The 20,575-nt window shown below is 35.3% G+C and overlaps 1 protein-coding gene and 1 long non-coding RNA gene across 4 annotated transcripts in view; one reads left to right on the top strand and one right to left on the bottom strand.

Moving 5' to 3' along the window:
- TANK (TRAF family member associated NFKB activator) overlaps positions 1-20,575 on the top strand; it is a 98,719-nt gene that overhangs the window by 72,359 nt on the left and 5,785 nt on the right. For all 3 annotated transcript variants that reach the window (XM_030796340.1, XM_030796339.1, XM_030796341.1), the window contains 2 exons: positions 14,138-14,214; positions 14,851-14,966. In XM_030796340.1, the coding sequence (XP_030652200.1) occupies positions 14,138-14,214; positions 14,851-14,966 (193 nt within the window). The remainder of the gene's footprint in view (positions 1-14,137; positions 14,215-14,850; positions 14,967-20,575) is intronic.
- LOC105737728 overlaps positions 13,480-20,575 on the bottom strand; it is a 31,380-nt gene continuing 24,284 nt past the window's right edge. Inside the window, exon 4 of the long non-coding RNA XR_001113421.2 lies at positions 13,480-13,705. This is a non-coding gene — a long non-coding RNA (uncharacterized LOC105737728). The remainder of the gene's footprint in view (positions 13,706-20,575) is intronic.

Here is a 20,575-nt window from a genome sequence, read left to right as displayed (position 1 = left end):
CTTCTGGCTTAAAGTCTTGATGTAATAATTAACATTATTGAATGTTGAAAAGTTATTTCAGATTCTAGGATCCAAAATATGAAGTGAACGTGTATGAGTTCACTAATTAAATAGAGTTTATGTCTTCTCATGTCTATATATTTCTAATTTATTCTTTATACATGTCTTTATTTTTCATCTGAGTTAATCAAAAACTCAAGTAAATGACAAGTGCAGTTGTTACTGAAAGATGTCAGTTAAACAGTTTGCAGATTTCAAATATAGCTATCATTGTGATTAGATCAGCAGATATGGTGGCTTTGAGGAACAAGAAAGATTTTTTAGGTTTAGAGTAGTATAAACAGTGATATAGCTGTGGAGCTGGCAATTGCAAGCAGTAAGATGTGCTGTACCTGACAATTGCAAGTAAATATAGAAGCTCTGACATGTTTGAAGAAAGCTGTTGTCTAAAAAGTCATTTGTCAATCACTTACACAAGAAGTAGTTATTGAACTCCTATTTGCCAAGCCTTGCTAGTCATTAACAGAAATACAAAAAACAAAACACAGCAATAGCAATAGTATTGTAATAGACAACATCTATCCCCTTTAAGGAGCTATAGTCTGGTTGGGGAAATGACGATTTGGAGACCTACAGCAATTAGCAAGCATTATAAAATAATGTAAAGTCCTAATTATATAACAAAATGAAACCCCGTCTCTACTAAAATACAAAAATTAGCAGGCCATGGTGGCAGGCACCTGTAATCCCAGCCACTTGGGAGGCTGAAGCAGGAGAATCGCTTGAACCTGGGAGGCAGAGGTTGCAGTGAGCTGAGATCCCGCCACTGCACTCCAGCCTAGGTGACAAGAGTGAAACTCCATCTAAAAAAAAAAAAAAAAAAGAAATTCTAACTATAATTTTATGGCACAGATAAAACATATAGGACCTTAATTTAAAAATTAAAATTCTCAGTGGGCTTAAGGTAGGCTTGATCAAGGGCCCAAAATTTAAGTTCGAGTACAGAAAAGAAGACAAGTTCTTACTTGCCTTTATCTTGGTTATGTGTGCGTAGATAAGTAAAGTTAAATTTTCTACAAGACTTTTTCTTGCAGGATAATTTCTAGACAAGAGCCAGAATTATTCTAGGTCACTTGGGAGAATATTATGTATGTAAACTGAAAGCTAAAACTGAGGGTTTTGAATGAGCCATTTCATTTACCATAACCATTTTTAGGTGACATAATCATGGCTTCAGAGGAGAAAGTGCTTTCTACCTTTTTCTTACTTTATTCTATAGACAGTCCTTCAGTGAGTGGCATTTACGCATGGTCTGCTCCTTCAATTATGTATAGCAGTTTTGGCAGGCAGTACGTGAACTTGAACTCTGTTTTGCTTTCTGATCTTCTGTAGCTAATAAAATCCTAATCTCTCAGGTCTTAGATGGCATCCCCATCCTTACACTGTTCATATCTTATATACACTAGACTTCAAGTGCAGTGCCCACTTAGGGATCCTCGTCTGAGTTTGGGCCCCTGTAGCTTCTCTCAACACTCCAGACACTTTCTGTTGCAAGTCTCTTAAACCACGTTTGTTAAGTTGCTATGTGTCGTCCAAGTACCTCGTTTTATATTCATTGTAAAAGCTTTAAAATGGTTTGTAGGTAAATGATAAATATGTTTTTCATCATTTGAACAAAAGCTAAAAATTGGGCCATTAGTCAACATATTTAACTACTAAGTGATTCCTACGGAAAAGCCAAATCTCATTTACATCATCTAAACACATAGCACCTCTTCTAAGAGAGGAACTTGAAATAAATGTAACTGCATGTGTTTGTTACTCAACTTTTTAAAAATTTGCCCCTGAATTCCTTTAATGTTTAATCTTTTCTTTCCATCTTTTATCATACAGAGATAGTGATTATGCACACTGTACAATGGCACAGGCCAATATAGGCTGGGGCTTAGAGAACTGGAGAAAAACATGTGTTTGTGTGTAGTACCTCAAGTACTCCTTGCCTTGCAGTCCAAAGCAAATGCACCGCTTCTCCTGGTTTTCTTTCTAGAAACTGCATTATATATACCCTATTTTTATATATAATGCTTCTATATTACTCCTCTTTGGAGACTAGCCTTTTTTATAGACTTCCTGGTAGAATATTAATTAGAAAGGAAAACAACTATCTTCAACCAATTTATTCATTAAAAGTTCAGTTTTTTCCGAAGTGTCATAATACATAAACTTTCTTTTTTTTTTTTTTTTTTTTTTTTGAGACAGGGTCTCACTCTGTCACCCAGACTGGGGTGCAGTGGCGCCATCTTGGCTCACTGCAACCTCCACCTCCCAGGCTCAAGCGAATCTCCTGCCTCAGCCTCCCGAATAGCTGGGATTACATGCACGCACCACCACACCTGGCTAATTTTTGTATTTTTAGTAGAGATGAGGTTTCACTATGTTGGCCAGGCTAGTCTCGAACGCCTGACCTCCAGTGATCCATCTGCCTCGGCCTCCCATAGTGCTGGGATTACAGGCGTGTGCCACTGGCCTGGCCGATACACAGACTCTTAAGAAAAAAAATACTGATATCCAAAACATTTTAATAATTACATTGAAATTTTCTATTGCAGAAACTTTGTTTCCAAATCTAAATTATTAATTAATCCTAACCCTTTCCTGCTCTGGGTTTGTGTTTTTGAATTCAGTACATCATCTTACAGTTTTTGCTTTTGTTAAAATACTGGAAATAATTTTGAGGACGAAAAGAAAATAAGAAGTGATGTGTCACCTTCTAAATTCTCTTTGCTAACTTAGAAGCAAATTTGAATGTCTTTAGTATGGCTTTTCTCTCCCTATTTCCCCTATCATCCCTTTTCTCACACTTCCCTTTATTTAAAACTCGTCTTCAAAGCACACAAAATAGAATCGAAAAGAGTCTATCCAGCCCTGATTTCTCTTGGCCAAGGCATGAAAGGCTGTTCTCTCAACCTCGATAGGTAAGGAATAGCCCCCTGTCCACTTCCGTCTTAGTCTGTATTGCTGTAAAGGAATACCTGAGGTTGGGTGATTTATTAAGACAAAGGGTTTATTTGGCTCATGATTTTGATATCTGTAAAAGTTCAAGATTGGACATCAGCATCTGGCAAGGGCCACAGGCTGCTTCCACTCATGGCAGAAGGCAAAGAGGAGCCAGCATTGCAAAGATCCCATGATGAGAGAGGAAGCAAGAGAGAGAGGGGAGGTGGCAGACTCTTTTTAACAACTAGTTTTCTCAGGAGCTAAAAGAGTAAGAACTCACTCACCTGCCATCCTTACCCCCACAGCCCCCAGGATTTCTCTGTTCATGAGGGATCTGCCCCCATGACCCAGACCCCTCCCATTAGGCACCACCTCCAACATTGGGGATCAAATTTCAAAATCAGATTTGGAGGTGACAAGTATCCAAACTATAGCACCCACAAACCATCTAGTTTATCTTATTATTATAACCTGTCATCCTAAAAGTTCTCAAAATCTGGCTGGGCGCAGAGGCTCACGCCTGTAATCCCAACATTTTGGGAGGCCAAGGTGGGTGGATCACTTGATGTCAGGAGTTTGAGACCAGCCTGGCCGTGATGAGACCCTGTCTCTACTAAGAATACAAAAATTAGCCAGGCATGATGGTGAGTGCTTATAATCCCAGCTACTCTGGAGGCTGAGGCAGGAGAATCACTTGAACCCAGGAGGTGGAGGCTGCATGAGCCAAGATCACACCACTGCACTCTAACCTGGGCAAGAGTGAGACTCTGTCTCAAAAAAAAAAAAAAAAAAAAAAAAAAAAATTATCTAAATCTGTTGTGAAGGTATTTTTTTTTTCCAGTGTTATGAAATACTTCTACATTCAACCTGCTGTGATTTTTTTTGGTTGAATTATATGATGAAAATTCAGCCTCAAATAGATATTGTAGTTGAAAAAGGGAAGAGTATTTTAATAGCCTTTTTAGTGATTGTGGATGGTCTTTAGTACTGCATTAAAACTTGATAGTGTCTTAAAATGTTAGCTGCAATATGGAATCTGAAACCATATCAGTGAACTTTTCTGCTGCATTAAAAGCTGTTGGTCTATCTTGTACTTTGAGTATGTCTTTTACTAATGTATGATTCTGTAACATCATGAATCAGTCATTTGGAAAATATTGGTTCACTAAGTTGTGTAGATCTTGCAAATGTTGACCTATTATATTTTAAAATCACATTTAACATCATCACCGATCGCATCAGAAAAGTCTTTTAAGTATTGGGCATCTGTCAAGCTTACTGTGACAGGTACAGGTTTTCCAAAATTTTAATTTTCACTTGAAAGCTCAAATTTTATCATTGGCAACGAATCTTGTCAGTTGCTTTCCTTAACATGACAGGCTAACTTCATTTGCTTTTGAGAAAATGTCTGAATAACCATAGCTTGTGTGTCAGTCATTCTTTCAAGCAAAAATGGCATTCCATTAGAAAAGTAACTAGTTTACTTGCAACTCAAATAGTTGCACAAGTACTTTTCCCCAAGACAATAATTGTACTTCAGTATGCAGCAGAAGTCCTTTTGTGTATACTTCCCATTTTGTCACACAAAATATTAAAAATATGTTGAGATCAAGTTTCAAAAACTTAATCATTTTTACTGCCTTATTAAGGACATTCTTAGTTGAAACTGCCTTTTTTTTTTTTTGTTTTTTTTTTTTTTTTTTTTTTTTACTGAGTGTGTGACATTGAAGAATACAGTGACAACAGTTTGATATGGCCTTAGTCATACTCGGGCACCAGCAGTTTTATTCATTGTTTTTGCATCATCAGTCTAAATGCCAACACAGTAAAAAATGCAAATATTAATAATATCTTAATTGTGACAACAGTTGATTTCAATTATGTCAGGCTCTGGGATTTCATTTTATTCTACTTACAAGCTAATAAGTTACTCAGTTACTGTTTCATGGGTGGGTACTGGAGGAAAACAGAAAAGTGAATCAGAGAAAAAGGACTTTATTATTTACAGTAAAGCTAGTAGCCAAGAACATCTTATTTTCATTGGTCCTGCCTAGGAGGTAACACAGACACAGATGACGCTTATACATGCAATGGTTACATTAAAGGAGAGGCATGTTGAGCTTGGGGAACCCACCATTTTATAGCAGGCAGAAAGCATGCCTGCTCTTTGTCCAAGAGGGAGACATTACCTAGTCTTTCAAATTTGCTCTCTGCAAACACAAGCCTGAGAAAAGCCTCAGGCAAAGAACAGTGAGATTCTTGTATTCCTGACATGAACAGCAAAAATGTGCCAGGATGCTCAGGGGCCATGGCAGATTACCTCTCCCAATAGTGGATCCCTTGAAAGGCTCTTGGGACCTTTAAGGATCTTGGACCATATTTTGAGAACCACTGGTTTAACCAGATTATAATTTCCTGTTAGAAAAAAATCATATTGCCTTTTTCTCAGCAAGTTACTTTTCATCCTCCTGATAAAATGTCATGTTCTAAGAATATTCCAGCATCTCCTCAGGAACCTTTATTTGTACATGGAGGTCCTAGTGCTTCCTCATCAGTTCTTTTCACATACATTGGATAATGAATTGTTTTACATCTTCATACTTTAAATCATGATGCTTGTAAATTAATCTATATTAATAAAGTCTAGAACAGACTCTGAATTTTGACTATAATTTGTTAAAAGATAGTTTGATAGTAGATATCTGCATTTTCTAGTATGTTCCATAAAACCCTAGGAGTATGAAGTGCTGCATACTGGGTACTCTGGTAATTTTTAAAGGCACAAGACTGTATCTGTGATCTGAAATCAATACTAAGAAAACCACTTAGCTTTGTTTAAGTACAGGATCTTCAGCTAACACTCTTCCCAGTATTGTATTTTAACATCCTCTAACTGGATTCGTAGTTCCCTCTAAGATACTGCTAGATTTTGAGGGTAGAGGAGGAGGAAGAGTCACCTAATTTTTCATTTGCACTGGTACACTCTGAGCTTCTCTGCTGCTTGGTTAAGCAGTGTCTTGCTATGTTACGAAAGCTGATTTCCTGAAAGATTTTTTTTCTTTGCCAGTTAGTCATCTTTATATACTTATGCTCTAAGCTATATATCTTAGAATCCTAATAAAACTATTGTATAGCAGTTTCCACACATTCTGCGTTGTCATTAACCTGTGGTTTTTGTTTCCCTCCCTGTAAGTCCCTTTTGGAAACAATTCTTTGTTTCCCTCCCTGATAAGTCCCTTTTGGAAACAATTCTAAGATGAGCATCTTTTGTTGTCTCTTTCCTATTATGTTTGTAGTGTGATTTTTGCATTTAAGCTTAGTTTCCTCTAAGTAATTCCATATTTGATGGATTTACTCATTGTTACTTCTACTCCTAATTTCTCTTGACTATTTAACATTAAAGACAGCATATTTCCCTCTACATTTTATCTTAATAATATTTTAGAGAGCCACTGACTTGTCTGTATTCTCTAGAAGTTACATCTGGACCATATGTCTGCTAGATGGCCAAATGGCCACAGTGAATCTCCTTGCTTTCCTTCTTGCTTCTGCTAATTGAACATTCTCTCCTGCCTTCTCTTTTTTTACCTGTGCTGCAGCCTGAGACTCCTCACTTCTGTCCTCATCTCTTGTTTCTCATCTTATCCTGAGCCGTGAGCATAAAGTGATAACTTTTTGATAAAGCTGAATCTAAAACTATTCTTCCTACTTTTTTTCTTTTTGATAAATGTTCATTCCCCTTTGACATGAAGAAGATACTAGGTCTTGGTAGTTTGTTTATTTTTTACTGAGTTCTTTCTTGGCCAAAAAAAAGAAAAAAAAGTTGGTGAGGCCCCCAGTTTTGAATTTTACTACTCAGGAAAGGCCTAAGCTCAGTTTCTTTAGGGTTTCTCCTGCCCTAAGATTTTTCGATGCTAACAGAAAAGAAGACAAGTTCTTATTTGCCTTTATCTTGGTTATGTGTGCATAGATACGTAAAGTTAAATTTTCTACAAGATTTTGATGGAAAAAGGATAATTTCTACACAAGAGCCACAATTATTCTAGGTCACTTGGGAGAACATTATGTAAACTGAAAGCTAAAACTGAGAGTTTTGAATGAGCCATTTCATTTACCATAACCATTTTTAGGTGACATAATCATGGCTTCAGAGGAGAAAGTGCTTCCTATCTTTTTCTTACTTTATGGACAGAATGCTGCTGTAAACATTTGTATGCAGGTTTCTGTGTGAACATAAATTTTGAAGTGCCCAGGAATGCATTCATTGGGTCATGTAGTACTTACATGTTTGGAGTTTTTGTTTGTTTATTTTAAGAAACGGACAAAATGTTTTCTAGAGTGGTGAAGGGTATTGGTAGTTTTGTTTTTACAGGCAGTGAACTTGATTAGCTCAGGGTAAGTGTCACTCCTATGGAGAGGGGCAGCTCCAATCTCAGTTCAATCCTTAGAGCTTTAGCTGCAAAGCTTTTAGTCTCACCCAACTTGGGGACTGCCAGAGACTTGGGCTGAATTTAAACGCGGAATTTAAGGTTCTCAAATTCTCTAGGGCTCCTTTCCTTCACTCTCTGGTGACCATGGTTATGATCTCATTCTCCTTCTTGATTCTTCCAGCCGGAATGTTAGTGGGCTTTGTTATTGGAATTTCAGCCACTACTGTGCCTCTACTGCAGTGTGGCCATCATCAGGACAAAACCATAGAAAACTGGGAATGCGCTCTAAGCCAATTACTTACTACACTTTTTGACTCTCCTCCAATATGTGCAAAGTTCGGTCTTCAATATTTTCAGGTAGTTGGTTTGTGTGTGTGTGTGTGTGTGTGTGTGTTGTCCAAAGTTTATAACTGTTATTTGCAGAAGAATGGTTTGTTAGGTGCTCACTCCTCCACAATGGAATCTGAGCTCCTAAAGTCTAGTTTTTTGGTTTTTTTCTGGCTGAGCATGGTCAGGATATGGTCCAAAATCACCCAACATATAAAGAACCCAGAAAATGTGACCCAGTTATAAGAGAACAGACATCAACCCTAAGATGATTCAGACACTGAAATTATCAGACAAGGACTTTATCAGCTACTATAACTATACCCAGTCTTTTATTAAAAGATAGCTGGGGAGGCAGGAAGGGAGTTAAGCTTTCCAGAGAGGATAGAATTACCAGTAGGGTACTCCACCCATTGTCATGCTTTGTCAAATGCTTAACTTCTATGCCAAGTTTGAGAAATACTATGAAATTTTGTCAAAGAAAATACTGCCAAATTGCCTATGTTAACAAGTGACTCGTTTGGCAAAACTTGAGTAAATCTATCTTAAGTTATTTTTGGATGTACATTTCTATTTGTACGATACATCCTTGAGAACACAGCAAAAAAAAAGGCTATACCAAAGGTTTCCCCTCCCACCCTGGGCAATATTTAAGCATCAAAACATGGTCTGTAACTGCTTCTCAGTGATAAATATGTTTTTTATTGTATGACAGGAAGATTTTAGAATCTTAAAATTAGTTTGCCTTGGTGCAATATGTAAATGTAACCATTCTTTATCTCCAACCCTATGCTGGATAACTGTACCACTTAGCTTCTCCAGCAGCCAAGCATTATGGCTAAGTAGTTAAAGCTACTGGGGCAAAAAGGCTTGTGTTCCAATCACAGCTACTCTGCCTGCCAAACTATACACAAATTATTTGATCTCTTCGAAGCAAATTTTAAAATCATAATTAAATACGTAATTCAGAAGATTTTGTGGCTTGCCAGGTACAGTGGCGTGCACCTATAGTCCCAGCTACTTCGGAGGCTGCAGCGGGAAGACTGCTTGAGTCCAGAAATTTGACTCCAGTCTGCTCAACGTTGCAAGACCTCCATCTCAAAATAAGCAGATTTTGTGATTTCAGTTAAATAAGTAATACATGCAAATTGCTTAAATAATAGCTATTTTCAAGAAGATAGCTTCTGTTCTTCATGGTGTAGTGGTATAACACTAAACTTGTGGTTAAAGGATTTTTCCAAATCAGTTCATTTTTTCTTTTTTGAGACGAGTTCTTGCTGTTGTCCAGGCTGGTCTCAAACTCCTCCCTCTCAGCCTCCCTAGTAGTTGGGATTACAGGAGCACACCACCATGCACAGCATAGATCAGTTCATTTTAAATGTAGTGTTTGGGGAAAGAGTGAAAGGAGTGTGAGAAATCTTAATTAAATTGGTCACTGAAGTTACGCAGTTTCTATTTTGCATTAAAAAAGCATCTCCACAATTAAATATTTCTTCCCTTTAAAGAAATAAATTCAGAAAGATACACGCAAAAGATACCTAATACAAAGTGAAAGACTTAGAAGACAGATAGTAGAAAAGTATTCATCTCATTCTACAAATTAATTTTGATAGTAGTGAAGTTACAGTAATTGTGGCAGTACTGGTAAAGGATTTTACCTTTTCTGAAACAATATGTTTTATTGTAGCATTGAATCAGTAGAGATTGTGGGGATGGGTTATGTTAAACCACAACCCAATAAAGAACTTGGAAGTAATTAGGGTGTTTAATTTTATTTTTATATTGTTTATTTTCTTGCCACTTCCTTCAGAACTCTGGGATGGATCCCATTTTGCCCTGGAGTTGTTCCCACCCTGGCAGTGGGTTTGCCTAGCACACTGTATCACACAGAACAGACAAGGCTCCTAGGATTTGTGTTTCTCTTGCTTTGCTAGATTTTCAGGAATGTTAATGAGGGTGAGAGAACCATAGATTTTATATGGCCATAAGTTCTTTTAGATTAAATACAATATTCTTTTTTTTTTTTACCTTTTGTCCTCAAACTTTTATATACTATTCTTCTATGTTTATTCTTATCAAATATCTTTTTGTAATTTTTTTTTCTGGTCCTGTTTCTTAATCTTTTTCTGTCTCAGCCCTTTTTTCACTTTCTCCCTAATTCAGCTGTATCCAGTGCTTGACTTCACCATAACATCTTTTGTCTCAGTATATGTAGACTGGTAAGGAAATATTCAACCTCAGTTCCTCCTTTAACATTTCATTCTTAGATCTCAAAAATCTAAGTGACAAATGAATCTTTATTTTCAGTTTTTTTCCTACTACTTACTTTTCCTTTTTCTGTAGTCAATTTTATCAAGCTAACATTTATACCTATTCTGTAGTTTATATTCCCTCTACCAATCCATCCCATCCCACCTTGGCTTATTTCTTGGTTTACATTGATCCAAGTAAGGAGGATTCTCGTTTCTGTTTTAAAAGCATATTTCTATTTAGCCTTATCCAGAAACGAAATAAAACATTGACTACACTCAGTTGCCTGAGCTAGCTAAAAATAAATATTCCTTTGCATGCAAGGATCGTAACTAAAGTTTAAAGGGAGTCTTTGATATGAACACTGGAGTAGAGTGAAATACGTATCATTGAAAATTAACCTTCTTTACTTAATAGAAGCCTTTTAAAGTTTAGGTTTCTTACATACATATGAGAGAATATACATCTTGTTAAAAGAGTTTAGTCAGAATTATCTTTAAAAATTCCATAACTCAGCTGGGCGCAGTGGCTCACGCCTGTAATCCCAGCACTTTTCGGAGGCCGAGGTGGGCAGATCACCTGAGGTCAGGAGTTCGAAACCAGCCTGACCAACATGTTGAAACCTCGTCTCTACTAAATATACAAAAATTACTCGGGCATGGTGGTGGGCACCTGTAATCTCAGCTACCTGGGAGGCTGAGGCAGGAGAATCGCTTGAACCCAGGAGATGGAGGTTGCAGTGAGCCAAGATCACGCCACTGCACTCCAGCCAGGGCAACAAAAGCGAGATTCTGTCTCAAAAAAAGAAAAAAAAAAAATTCCGTAACTCAATTTTATTTTACTGACTTTAATTGCTTAAAATTTTTAAGAAAAAATATGGTTTTGAATGATAATTTTTATTTCTTTTCTATATCTTTCCAATTTTTTATAAAAGGAATAAAATAATTTCACTTTTACTATCAACTATAACAAAAGCAGGTGTTAAGGAAAATGTACATTTCTTTCTTTGAGAGGTTGATACCTAACATATCCTAAAATGGGAAACAAAAACATTTTTGATTATTTTTGCATCAATAATAAAGTCTGATTTGGAGTAATGAAACATTAACCACTTTTTTTTCTCCTTCTTAAATATCACCGCATATTCAACTGTCCCTTGAACATATATTTTTGATATAATACCCATCTAGGGAGAAGCTTAAATTGACTTACACTAAATCAAAATCCTCCCAATTCACATAAGAAATTTAAGGAAACATTTTACATCTTCCAACTGTTTCAGATGTGTTTATCTTAATGGATTTAGTTGAATGACTTACCCAGCGACATACTGGAAGTGTATATGAAAAGTATGATGTGTAAAACTCTTATTTCAGCATTCATTCCACAAGTTCAGCATTTCCAAACTAGTACTTGGAACAGTTTATGATGTTAAGTATTTTAAGTTTTAGTACCTCAAAATAAATTCATTTTTTGAATGATTTAATGCCTAAAATCTCCTAAAATATAATGTTCAAAATTCCCTTGCTTTCTTATTTGAAGTTACAACTTCATCTTCCTGCAGTACAGAGCCCACTTGGATTATATTTGAGAATAGAAAGAAAAATACAAGTTATCCTTACGCTATGAGATGCTCAACAAACTGATTAATCTTTATTAAGATAATGCATTGAAAAAAAGTCTGACTTTCTGGGAAAGTGTTGAAGTTGCCATTGATTATACTAATCCTAAATCCTTTGAAAAATTGATGATTGTTTTCAGAAAGTTGTATCAGACTGCTATAATGGAAGATAGCATTAACATGTTATGCCCCATTCTAAATAAACCCAACTTCAAAATGTCTGTCAGAAAACCGTTTACTTTTTTTTTTTTTTTTTTAAGTAACATGTTAAGAGGTCCCTTTCTGAAAATTTTTCTTGGGTACTGGGAACTCAGAATTTTCATTTGAAATATATTAACAGCTTTATTTGGCATGAATGATAAAAGGTGCAGTGTATTGCCTAGTACAACCAGTAATACTTTTTTCAGTAAGAATAAAAACAAAAATAATAGTAAGCAGAGCTGTGTTTCTAACCCCAAAGAAGCTGAAGACCTTAGTTTAGATACTTCATAGGAATTCTTTAAGGAGTCCTCCTTTACCTCCTGCCAATACACTGAAGGAATCTTTTCTTGATAAATTCACCCACACTAATTATCAAATCTAAACATCACAGAAGTAAGTTAGCATCAATTATTTACCAAGCAAGACAAAGGTTTGTCATTTTTTTCCTATCTTTTCCTTCAGCCCTCTTCATCCCCATTCGTTTTTAATACTTCTTTAATCTCAGAAGCAATCATTCCTAGTTTATGTCAAAGTCAGGACTTTGGAATTTGGAGCACTATCTTTACCACTTTCTGTAACTATCTCCAGTTTTAGGCTAAAACTACAGAGCATTACTGTTTTGTTTTGTTTTGTTTTGATTTTTGTTTTTGTTTTTTTTTGAGACAGTCTTGCTCTGTCGCCCAGGCTGGAGTGCAGTGGTACAATCTTGGCTCACTATAAGGAGGTCATTCCATTTAATATATAATCACTTATTTTATGATTTGTTTGACATATTAAATTGTCAAATGTAAGTATTCTCTTAATATACCTCTTCTCTGATTTTGTTGATATAGACTTAATGATAAAATCTTTTAAAAGTTTGTTTTCGTATTTGTAGTGTTCTGACTGGCTGGCTAGCTGTAAAATGTTGCCTTTCTTCCTAGTCCACACTAAAATCCATTGACTGTTCTAATTGCACAAAACACCATAGAAAAACCTTGTCTACCACTTTTAAAAACAAACTGTGAATGTGAAAATATCTTCTGATGTGACTGCATTATAAAGCTCAATACAGCAGTTTTAATCCAGAAGAATATATGATCTGAATGTTTGTCAAACACGTGATATGCAGCAACAAAATAATCTTTATTTTACTTCAGCCTGACAATATAATGTATAAAATCACAAATTATTTGTATTGGCAAGATTTTATTTTACTAATTCTGAGATACTATAAAAATAATACTGTCTATATATATTTAAAGTATTTATTTAGAAAAACTGGGAAATAAATTGGAGAAGATATTAATTTTAAGAAAAACAAACTGAAATCAAGTCTTTGTCTTAGAGAACAAATAAGACTCTGAAGAAATTGAAAGAAATCTTTTGAAAAGCAAGAGTGAGGTACTTAAGTGATAAGACACAATGAAGTAAAATCTTCCATTTATAATAGCTACAATGACCTTAACTGAATAAAATCTAAATGTCACTAAAGACAGATACCCACTGGTTTGGATTTGAAATTTAAGAACTATACAATTTTGGATGAATTATAACTTATGATTCTGTATTAGGATTCTTCAGATTTCTGGGCTTTTCAGTTTATAAGCTTTAGAAAGTACACAACACTCTCTAGGTATGATGTAAAATTTTTTAAATATTTAAAGCATAGAATACATTATTACAACATGTTCTTTAATGTTGATTTTTAAATGTCAGAATAGATGTAATACCAGTGTAAGCCACAGGGTGGGAGTGAAAGGCAAGAACTTGTGTTGAAGCAGCTTAAATACATAATTGCACCATCTTTATAAACCTTTTAAATGCTTGTTGAATTACAAGGAACTGTAGCTTGGTTTTCTTTCTTCCTTTAATACAGCTGCATTCTTCAGCAAAGAATCTATAACAAAAGACAAACACATTGATTTAAATATATAGGCCATTTTTACTGAATATCAAAAGAAGTAAACACATAGGTTTTTTTTTCCCCTAAGTTTCTGGGCATATGAGGTGCTTGGTGAACAGAGCAGCAATTTTGATCAATAGTTGAATTTGAGAAATTTCTTGAATTACCAGTACCGGAAATAGTAATTGAAGTTACCAGAAATATTTCATCTCTTCAGATTTTCCTTCTTCATTTTCCTTTTTCCTTGATTTTTCTCATTTGAAGAAAAAAATCAATTGTATATTACATATGGGTCTATAAGCTGTCTCAAGTTATTTTTCAGTAGGGAAGGTAAATAAATTTTCCTTTGTGTTTTCTCTTTACTGGACCTCATTTGTATTTGGGAGCAATTTAAAGTAGTAATAGTAATCATTTTGTATCTTTAAGGTAAGAAGACAAGAGGTTTCTTCTCCTAGAAAAGAAACTTCAGCAAGGAGTCTTGGCAGTCCTTTGCTCCATGAAAGGTAGTTCTACATCCTTTTTTGCCAACTCTTAAAAATTATCAATACTGAAGTATATTTTATATATTTTTTTAAGCTTTAACAATTGCAAAAAAATAGCCTTTTAGAATAAGTGGAAGTGACCAACCCCAGAATCCTACATGTTAAAAATGACCTAAACAAGTCATGCAGTTAATAGCAGAGCTGGATCTAAAACTTGAATTCTCTAAAGCTCTACTATTTCAATAGACCAAGTGTTAAGGCCATATTTCTTTATATGGATGGATCCTAATGTGAACCTTACCAAAATGAGGAATACTTAATATTCTATTTAAGATATTTGCAGAGAACAAATGTCAATGCATTGAAATTTCTAATGTGAGAATAAGACAGCCAGCATTAGTGTATATATGAATAAGCAGATACGCTAGACTATACTATATTTATGTATTAAAACTTTTAATTTATCACTTACTTTGTGCCTGGCCCTCTACAAATACAAGCTGGTTTTTGGGACATTGTCTAGGAATTTAAAATAATTTTTTTAACTTTTAAATAATTATTTTGTGGCACATAAAATGGTACTACATAAGTTTGATTATTTAAAAAACTTGAAAGTTATAGCTTTACATTTTAAAATGTTGATTTTTTTTTTTTTAGGGGTAATATAGAGAAGACTTTCTGGGATCTGAAAGAAGAATTTCATAGAATATGCATGCTAGCAAAAGCACAGAAAGACCACTTAAGCAAACTTAATATACCAGACACTGCAACTGGTAAGATTTAATTTAATTTACAGTAATATTGATTTGCTTAATTGAAATTGATTTCTTTTTGAATGTGAAAATATTCCTGAATGCCTATTAAGTGTGTAGCATCTGTAATTTACCTCTCATCCACGTATGTTTGAATGTGTACATGCTGTGTAAGTTCTGTAATGTATTACATATGTAATTGTTGGGTTTTTTCTCTTTGTTGTATATGATACTATATAGATTGAACTGAAAGACATAATTACTAATTATCTTAATGAGAAATCCCACCTTGAAAAAATACAAAATAAATCCAGACTATATCCCTGAAAGTTTTCAGTTGTTTGGGGACCTTATTAAACATTAACTTTTATGTTAGTAAGTGACCTTGAAGCCACACTACCATATTATATGAGCTAAGTAAAATTATAACATCAGGTTTGTTTGTAACTTCTGCCTGAAAGTTCATTACATACACTATGGATAGATGTTTTTTTCATGTTTTTTTTTTAATTAAATACAGGATCTTGCTCTGTTGCCCAGACTGGAGTGCAGTGGCTATTCACAGGCATGATGGTGCACTACAGCCTTGAACTCCTGGGCTCAAGAATTCTTTGAACTCATTTGGTTCAAGAATAAAAATGTGGCACTCAAATTTCCTGAGTGCTAGTTGTGTTTAATGCACAAAATACACATTTAGTATAAAATACAATTTAGAAGGAACATTTGTTTTACATATGTGTTATAGTATGTTTTGTAATTGCTGTACCCTTTCCTAAAACCCCAGACTGGCTTCCTGGTGTTTGCTTGAGTAGTTCTATATGAATAGCAAAATATAAGGGATTGGGTCTGGCAACCAAACACTTCTGCAAACAAAAGGAAGGTAAACTGATCATTTATAATGATAAATTCTCCTTTACCTTTGTGATTTGAGCTATTCTGCAGACAATTCCCAAGGGATGTGATTTACAGTTTTCACTCTGAGAGATGTTGCAGTCTTGCTGACTAACACCCCTTTAATTAAAGATCACTTTCCATTTCTTGCAGCTCTTACATCTAGGCTATTTAAAATCATTTTATAGTGTAAATTCACTTTTTGCTACTACTACCATTTTATTTTCAGAAAAGTTACACAATGTGGTATTACAGAAACAAAACAATCTTTGTAGACAGACATAATTTGGTTCTTTCCCTCCCTTCCCCCACCTCGCCAAAAACAACTCTTTTCTTCACCTTAATTTTTGTCATTTTCATGAGAAATTGATCTTTTGTATGGACTAAAGATACTAGATACCTCTGAAGTAAATGAATTATTTCTGTTTAAAATATGCTAGCTATGGAGATGTAGTACCTAGAATTCATAAACATGCTTTTTTGAACATCAACATCTTTTCAAGGCATTGTAATGGTGATATATTCTTTGTTACACAGAAAACTTACCCCATTATCAATGGCTTAATACTTTGACCATTTTTAAATTGCACAGGTCTAAATCTGAGTGTCTGTCAACCAGAACTCTGAGTATTTAACTTCAATTTCTTCTCCACTAAAACTTCTTCCTGATGCTTTATTTTTATGCCTCATATTAACAGTGTCACAAATAATAAGTACATTATTCTCAAAATATTTTGTGCTACAGACTCTAGTGAAGTTTTGCTGGGGTCCAAAGAGAAACCAAAATAAATATTATACTCTGACAGTAGTATATCAAAAGGAGAAAGGAAAAAATATTTTTTGAAAAGATGCCTATTCAGGGTTTCCAAGTATGTATACTACACTGTATAAAAATATAGAAGAACTATTTCGAATATGATTTGCACAATATATCTGGGAAAGGTATGTGTATTGTCCCTATGTTATTTTGTATTAAAATTTGATTTTTACTTTTAAATAACCAGATATGATTCATTTGAAAATACTGAGTTAGTAGAATTTTACATTTCTATTTATTATTAAATACTTTGTTTTTTCTACTCATCTACATATGGCAGTAGACTTAAGAAATGATAAAGATAAAATGTATGTTTATCCATAGCTTCAAATAAAGTGCTGTTTGTTTCATAAAGCAGTGTCCAATTTCAGTAGAGATTAGGAAAGAAGAATATAGGATTAAGGGTAATAAACATCCGTGAGAATGGTAACAACCATGAGGTCTTTTTCTTTTGTCAATATACAATGTAATTATAATGATAAGTAATTAAATGGATAGCCTGTATTTAAAATTGGGAAATCTACAAATATTTCCCATTTTACTTTTTCCTTGCAAAGCTGAGTATTCTTAAAATAGGCAAAATAGAAAAGCTATTTGCTCACCTGATCATGTTTCTCAATATGGTGTCAGGATGACAAGTGCTTTAATGCATCTCATTTGAGTTTTAAGTTGTCTCAGCTTAGATTTCTAGTAGCATTAGGAATGTAAGGTTTAAATTTTTTTAATAGATACTAACTCTCACTGCTTGAGCAGATTAACTCAGATTATTTTATTGTGGCTGACTTTTATGCCAGCTAGCTTTGCTGAAAGAAAATATCTGTTTTTTTAGAGCTGTTTGATTTCTCCTCGTTTTGTTCACAGCGGGGATAGATCAACTGCTAGAAAAATAATTCAAAGCACATTTCTGTCAATTTGGGGACTTGTCTCTATATATAGAAACCGACATGTTCAATTTAGCTTAATGGTTCAGAGCACAAATCTACAGTTAGGTTGCTTGGGTTCCAGTGGCAGATCTACCACTTACTATTATAGTTGTGTGGCCTTTGAATTAACCTCTCCAACCAGTTTCTTCACATGTAAAGTGGGGATAATAATAGTGCCTACCTCAGGATTACTTTGAGTATTATATGAATTAATGTACATAGAATTATTATAATAGTACATGCCATGTGGAAGTGCTATTAATATTAATAGTCATTGCCATTAGCAGCAGCAGCAGATTCTCCAGCATTCACCTTGTTCTCCTTGTGAAGATCATTTGATAAGTCCCTCCTCTTCGGGTGTTACAGAGTCTGATTACCTCAACAGTTGGTTTTCCTGATTTGTTATTTGCAAGTAGCAAATGTCATCTACAAAGACAGTACTGTTTCCTAGACTTTCCTACCACTTTCAAGTCTGCTGCCAGGAAAAATGACTACTCGAGAGTTAATGGACTTTAAGAACCTCAGAGGCTAAAGAAATCCAGATAAACAATTAAGCTTGGTAACAATTACTATAGCACTCCTAGTCATAGAGTATCTGGTAAATGTTGATTATTATAGTAGGCTTTGTAGGGGAGAGATTACAGTTTCATTCAGAATTCATTTGTTAGGGGCATACTATGTGCCAGACACTGGGCAAGGGTCTGGAGTTAGAGGGAAACAAAACATAGTTTAAGACCTCAAAAAACCTACTTTAATGGGAGAAAGAGAGTTATGCTTGGAAATACAGTCAGGTGCCAAATGACATTTTCAGTCAACAACAGATTGCATATACAATGATGGCCCCATAAGATTATAATGGTACTTAAAAGTTCATATCAGCCCAGGCGCAGTGGCTCATGCCTGTAATCCCAGCACTTTGGGAGGCTGAGCTGGGCAGATCACCTGAGGTTGGGAGTTCGAGACCACCCTGACCAACATGGAGAAACCCCATCTCTACTAAAAATACAAAATTAGCCGGGCGTGGTGACGCATGCCTGTAATCCCAGCTACTCGGGAGGCTGAGGCTGGAGAATCACTTAAACCTGGGAGGCGGAGATTGCGGTGAGCCAAGATCGTGCCATTGCACTCCATCCAGCCTGGGCAACAAGAGCGAAGCTCCGTCTCAAAAAAAGAAAAAAAAAAAAAATCACCCTAGTGACATTGTAGGTAGCTGTTGTTACATTGTAGCACAATTTTTTTTTGTAAATTTAGTGTAACCTAAGTATATGGTGTTCAGAAAGTCCACAGTGATGTACAGTAATATCCTAGGCCTTCACATTCACTCACCATTAACTCACTGACTCACCCAGAGCAACCTCCAGTCCTGCAAATTCCATTCATGGTAAGTGCTCTATACAGGCATACCCATTTTTTATCTTTTATGCCATATTTTTACTGTACCTTTTCAGTGTTTAAATACACAGATACCATTGTGTTACCTACAGTATTCAGTACAGCAACATGTTGTATAGGTTTGTAGCCCCCATATAGTGTAGGTGTGTAGTAGACTATACTGTCTAGGTTTCTGTAAGTACACTCTATGATGTTTGCACAATGACAAAATTGCCTAAGACTGCATTTCTCAAAATGTTCCATCATTAAGTGACACATAACTATATAACAGAGTGATTCAGTCCTCAGGGCATCCAAGAGTCATGGGAGAGTCATCCAGAGAAACTTATGTCCAAGCCAAGATATGAAGGACAAATAAGAGTTGGGCAAAGAGGGATGGGAGGGGACACTTCCAGCAGTCTGCACAGCATGTGCAAAGGTGCAAAGACAAGAGAGTGTGGCTATTTTGGAGAACTATACGAAGTTCATTATAGCCAGAGTATGGAGTGAAAGATGAGCATGGAGAGATGACCAGGGGCCAGTAATGAACAGTCTAATAAGCCTTTTCTGAGATCTGAGGGACTTGTAGAGCCATCAAAAGATTTTATTAGGAAGGTAACGTGGTCAGATTAGTATTTTAGAAAAACTACTCTGAGAATGAGGGATGGAGGGGAAGTTGCAATGAAGAGAACAGATGGGATATGAGACAAATTTAGAGGCAAGGAAGCAGTTTAAAGGCTGTTATAATAATCCAATAAGAAAGGATGGTATGAAGAGAGGTATAAAGAGAGGCAGTAGGTATATAACAAGATGAACCAAAGAAGTTGGTTGCATTGTACTACACATACCCAAACAGAAAAAAATATATTGGAATGTGCTGTGGCAAAAGACAGAGAGGTGTCATGAGACTGCCAAGACCAAAGGAATATAAAGGAACTGACATTTGTTAAGTGCCTACTAACCTGTACAGATACTTTGTATATCTTGTGTTCTGTATACCCTGTCTACCTAAATTTGCATCACTGGTAATGTCTCCATTTGTGAATGTTCAACAGCGCTGATGACAATCCTTAAAATGCATACATTACCAACTTCAGTGCCTTCTTTAAGGGACATTGTGGAGCTTAATTGGGCTTTTTCTAGTGTCTCAGAATCATCAACATGGAGAGTACTTTGATTATTGTTTTTTTTGTATTGAGCACTCATTGGCCCTATACTAGACTGTAGTGTTTTCTAAGTTCTTATATCAGCTTTTTTGTCTTTCTTATCTCTTCCTATGCTTTTAGCTCTTGTTGATATCTATGTCTGCCTTTAGCAACTCATATTCCCTTTTAATTTGCTGTTTCAAACCAGCTATGAGCTACGGAAATACCACCAAGTTTGTTAGAATAAATCTAAAATGACAATAGGAACAAAATTCATGTATCTATGAACCTTGTGGCTCTAATTCTGGCTCCTCAGAAGCTCTACTTTCTTTCTAGCTTTTGACTGTGTCCTAGAAAGCTGAATTTGTTGGATAAGTGGTTCTAGATAAATGAGCTACAGAGGCCCTTTTATCTACCAGATATTTACCTAGTATTTACAGAGGTCTTTTTTTAAAAAAGATATAAGATGATAAAATAATCTAT

Source organism: Nomascus leucogenys, chromosome 17, assembly GCF_006542625.1.
Source record: "Nomascus leucogenys isolate Asia chromosome 17, Asia_NLE_v1, whole genome shotgun sequence".
Classification (NCBI taxonomy): domain Eukaryota; kingdom Metazoa; phylum Chordata; class Mammalia; order Primates; family Hylobatidae; genus Nomascus; species Nomascus leucogenys.
The sequence above is the reverse complement of the archived record's forward strand: the minus strand, read 5'-3'. Positions and strand labels throughout refer to the sequence as shown.